Raw genomic sequence first — 4969 nt, 5'->3', positions numbered from 1 at the left:
CCCCCCCCCCCCCTCTAATTCGTCTAATTCTTCTTCTAACTCTCCAAATTCCTCCCTTCTTCTCCAATGATCTTTATCCTTAGAGATTGAGAGTTGTTTCTGTATATCAATTGTAGTGTAAATCACTACAAATGGTATCAGAGCACTCGATTTTGAGTGACCTGGTTATAATGGAGAATCAAAAAGAGTTTGATGAGCTAGCTAAGAAGGTTGATTCTCTGAAGAGTATTCAGAAATACTTAGTTAGGGAATTCAAGGATAATTACAAAAATCTTTCACCACAATTTATCACCAGCATTAAGAATTTATCTGCTGAATTGAAGGCCGTATAAGATCGTTTGAGCAAAGTTAAAGTAAATGAAGGCTTGCCGGAACCCTCATCTGGATTCACACCCAAAATTGATGCCGATTTGAAAGTAACTTCTACCGAGTCAAAATCAGCGAGTGATTTCATTCATCATTCTTCAAATCCACCAACAATGGCAGAAGGTGATGGTAGATCTGAGGCTAAAACCCATTTCTATATTGACGACAGAGATGGTATTCTAGGTGAAGTTCAGATATACCGGAGAATTCGATGTTCCTTGAATACCAAGAAGGTAAACCCTTCAATTGTAATAATAACTCCTTGATGTGAATGTAGAAATTCAAGTTAGAAGAGTTACAACCGAGGTAAAGAATTTCTACTCGTTAAATCAGAATTTTAATGAATATTGGAAATGTATCAGTGATGACAAGCTTAATCAGTCTATTTCTTATATATTCATAATTCTCAAAATGTTTTCATTCTTACTCGAATATCGAATTACTTGTTCGGGTGTTGTTTTAATTATTCATGATTATGGTCGTATGCTTTTTGATCGGGGTAAAGAATTTTTAGTCAGTGAGGTGTGCTCTTATTTCTCTAGGAGAAATTTTAAATTTTGTCTTGCTTCTTGTTCGTATGCTTGTATTCGTTAAAGGTGGTGACAGTTGTTATAGTAGGAATCTGTTTGCGAGAATTTCAGACAGAGATTATATCTCCAGTTATGCTTGTGTCCATCTGTTGTTTGCTCGAGATAGAATGCATGAGACCAGTTTGTGGAATACTTATTCAAAGGTGTCAATTAAAGCAAGCTCAGATTTATCTCAAAATTTACCAAACTACATGGGAAGCAATACCTTGGAGTTGGTTCTTATGTATACAAGTGGTGGAGAATATTCAAATTGTAGCCTGGATTTTTCTCAAAAGGTATTTGATCGAGGAAAAATGTTTCATGGGTATCCTTATTATTTTAGAAGAGGTTATAAATTCAGTTCTATTATACTTACTTCTGGTTTTATCGTTCTTCACGTGGTCGTGTCAATGCAAAATTACTTTGCAAATACTGTTCATAATTTGATTCAAGAACTGGGGTATGGCTTAGAATTGTTAATTGGGAAGGCGAATGTATGCTTGTCTATTAAGAATGGTGACATGGATGATGCCAGAGCGTTGTTTGATGATGTATTTCCATAAGGTAATATTCTCTGGGCTGAGGCGATACTTCTAGCGACTAAAGGAAGTGAGTCTGAGAATGTGCAAGAACTAGAAGAGGCTCAGAAAAGTTTGTGGAGTATGAGAAATGTTTGTGGTTATATTTTGGTTGTCTTAGAGACACGTGGATTGCGTAGCCTTATTGTTGGTGGACCTGGTAGATGGAGTTCAAGCTGGGATCATCATTATTCTTTACAACTTAAGGGTGCACTGTATGAGAGGATAAAAACTAAGAAAGGAAAATATTTGTGTTATTATTGTTGCAATACTTTCAAGGTCAAGCTTAAATGTGTCCAGCAGCATCATATTCTGCTACATTTACCTCAGGAGCATGAAAAGAACTTGGTAGTTACGTGTTTAGTAATCAAAACACTAATCCATTAGAGGGTAATAGAGGAAATTTTCATCCTTAACCTTGTTGGAAGTGGAGAAACAAGAACCATGCATTGGGTTGAGTATCATTTGGTCAACACTAGAGAAGGTCTTGTGCAGTACAGTGAAGCGATTAAATTACAACACAATCTAGGTACCGTTGAAATGTTAGAACATTCGTCATCTTGTTAGCAGCTAAAGCTGAGTTATCCACACTCTCGAGGACAATTTGGAGTTTGTTGTATTACCAAAGAGGGGTTCTAGCAGAGTAGAATCAACTCAATGTGGACTAGTTATCCAGAACAAGCTCATAAAAGATAAGGGAATGGTTGGTGGTTCTTTACTGGGTTGTGTCAGAGTTCAAAATAAAATTGAGATGAATGTGTTTGCATTTGTTATGGAAAGGGATATCTCTGTTATGGAATTGATATAACCAGTCTTCTTATACTCTATGATCCAATTCAGCCTAGAATTCGAATCCATTTCTTGGGTCAGAAAGAAAATTTTCAAGTTGGACTTAATTGTGCTCGTTTCAGGTTCCTGTATTATTGGTGCAAAATGATGGAATAGGTTAATCTCTATTTCAGGTTTAACAACAGGTTACTCCCTTCCTTCATACAATAACATATTTATGAGTGTTTCATATTATAAACCTGAGTTTGAGAAGATTATGGTTGTTAGCATTCGACGATTATTCTGGTTTGTGAGAGGTAGTGTTGACAAGAATATGGAAATGGGTATTTGGATATTCAACAAGCTACAATCGCGTTTACAAGACCTTTTAGCTCGCAAGCAGCACTACCAGGTACTGGAGATCTCTACATCTCATGGCACAGCGCAACATGAAAAAGAAGAGACTGTCAACTCCAGGAAATTACAGAAATTTGTAATTCACCTTGCACTTTCAACAACTACTTCAGTTAAATGCCACATGACCAGATTTACTATGCACAAATTTAAGCTGGATACTTATTATTCTGTTGAGAAAGGTGAATAGTTTGAGCTGCAGGTTAACAATGAAGAAGTTATTTTCTTAAGAAAAGATTGTCAGGTGAAGAATTCTGTGTTGGGAGTGGGAAATTGTTTACAAATACAATTCCACATGCAGGTTATTTACAAAAAAGTAAACATGAAGATGCATGTCCAGGCCTCAACTGGTGGTGGGGTAAGGTCTCTTACATTGATAGGTACTCATACAATCATTTGCTATGTTGTTTTCAAGTTGATATTTGTGGATGCTGGAGGTGTTTTTACTAGCATTTACCAAGCAGAGGTTTATGAAGTTACTCGTTCTGTTTCCCATAAGGAAATAAGCACAGAACACTCGAGTGCATCGATCAGTTTTGAACTCAGACTAGGCCTCATACCTACAATTCATATGAAGGCTTTCAGTTTCTTATGGGCGTTGGTATCAAATTTATTAAGTTCATATCTTCTACTGAATTCGAGATGCAGCCGCTAGTATGCAATAGTTGTGTGTTCCACCGGTCAGGATCATTTTATATCCTTGAGGACAAGGATGATTTGAAGAGGTGGGATTTGTCATAAACCGAGCTTCATGACAATTAGACCATCAGGTTATTTTCTTAGTTTTCTTAGTAGTTGAGGGGTGGCTTAGGTATAATTGTTTGTGAGTTGATTTACAACAATATAAGCTGTTTTTGTTGTAAGCATCGGGACCAATGAATTAATAAAATGAAATGTTCTTCCCTCCCAAATATCGTCTTCCTTCTCTTGCCCTCCTATAATTCGTCTAATTCTTCTTCTAACCTTCCAAATTCCTCCCTTCTTCTCCAATGATCTCTATCCTTAGAGATTGAGAGTTGTTTCTGTATATCAATTGTACTGTAGATCACTACAAATTACTATTAGAGCACTGCTCGGACGAACTCGTAAGTTTTTCTATCTCAAGCTTGTTGTCAATATTAGTTGGATAAAACTATATCTAGATTTCTAGTCTACTAAAGTCAAGACTTGAACTAGGATTAGAGTATGGTAGTTGAGTATTAGACATTACCGAATAACCTTTGAAGATTGAAGACTGAAGAACAAACGAAGACATTAAAGAACTTCATCGACAAAGAGGCATGTGAAGACTGGAACATCCTATTTATGCACAGCATTACCATTCTATCGTTGCGAGACTATGTCGTATGATTTTAGTAGATTAAATATTACAAAGAAGAAGTTTTGAATCAAGCGTGTCTTGTTAAATATCTCGAAATATGATTCAAGCAATGGATGTTCATAGATCCTTGACAATCTTGGTTGACAACAATTTATTATTCAAGAACTATTTATGTTTCCAGTTGATCATTTGGAAATTTCCCAACCAATGATATTTCATATCTATGGCGATTGAGAATGCTCCAAATCGTGAAAGAGATTTTTTCAGAGCTACTGAAATATGGGCACAGGGTAGGTATGCGTACCCAGTACACTTACCCTAGACATATGAGTTCCAGAACGTATGTTGGTACGCATACCCAGTCAGTGTATCCCGAGGTTCTGAATTCGTACAAGGGGAAGGTACGCATACCCAGTACGCGTACCCCAAGAGACTGAGTTCGTGAATAGCTTAGGGTATTCAGACCCAGTACGCGTACCCTAGCTCCATGAATTCACAAACTAGACCATAGGTACGTGTACCCTTACACATACCTACCTAGTACGAATTCGAGAAATGGACCATAGCTCCAACTAATATACCAAAATTCCTCATGGATAACAGCTCAATATTAGTTAGCATACAATTATACTTTACTAATATCTTTCACCTTGTCAAGGAATATCTTTGAATAATGACAGAATATGATTTTAGCATGTGTTCAAATTAGTCACTATGTCGACATCTTGAACTTTCCTAAATAGCAACCCATATTCTGGTATTCACACAAACCCTAAAGTAATGTGAAAACCGGAAATATATTTTGCTATTAGGACCGGCTCTTCAAGAGATCCTCAATACGGATCGGACCACCAACACTATTGATTCTTTTTAAATACGAAACAAGTTTCGCAAGTTAACTTTCTTAAACTCATGTAGTTAAACATAGTTTTATAGGCATGCAATCAATCTAA

General features: G+C 36.5%; 1 protein-coding gene across 1 annotated transcript in view; it reads left to right on the top strand.

Annotated features, from left to right (window-relative positions):
• Positions 1-332, top strand: part of LOC113312813 — a 27453-nt gene extending 27121 nt beyond the window's left edge. Inside the window, exon 6 of the mRNA XM_026561550.1 lies at positions 117-332. Within this exon, the coding sequence (XP_026417335.1) occupies positions 117-332 (216 nt within the window). The remainder of the gene's footprint in view (positions 1-116) is intronic.
• The last annotated feature ends 4637 nt before the right edge of the window (positions 333-4969 follow it).

The sequence above is a fragment of the Papaver somniferum genome, chromosome 9, assembly GCF_003573695.1.
Source record: "Papaver somniferum cultivar HN1 chromosome 9, ASM357369v1, whole genome shotgun sequence".
In the NCBI taxonomy this organism is placed as follows: domain Eukaryota; kingdom Viridiplantae; phylum Streptophyta; class Magnoliopsida; order Ranunculales; family Papaveraceae; genus Papaver; species Papaver somniferum.
The sequence above is the reverse complement of the archived record's forward strand: the minus strand, read 5'-3'. Positions and strand labels throughout refer to the sequence as shown.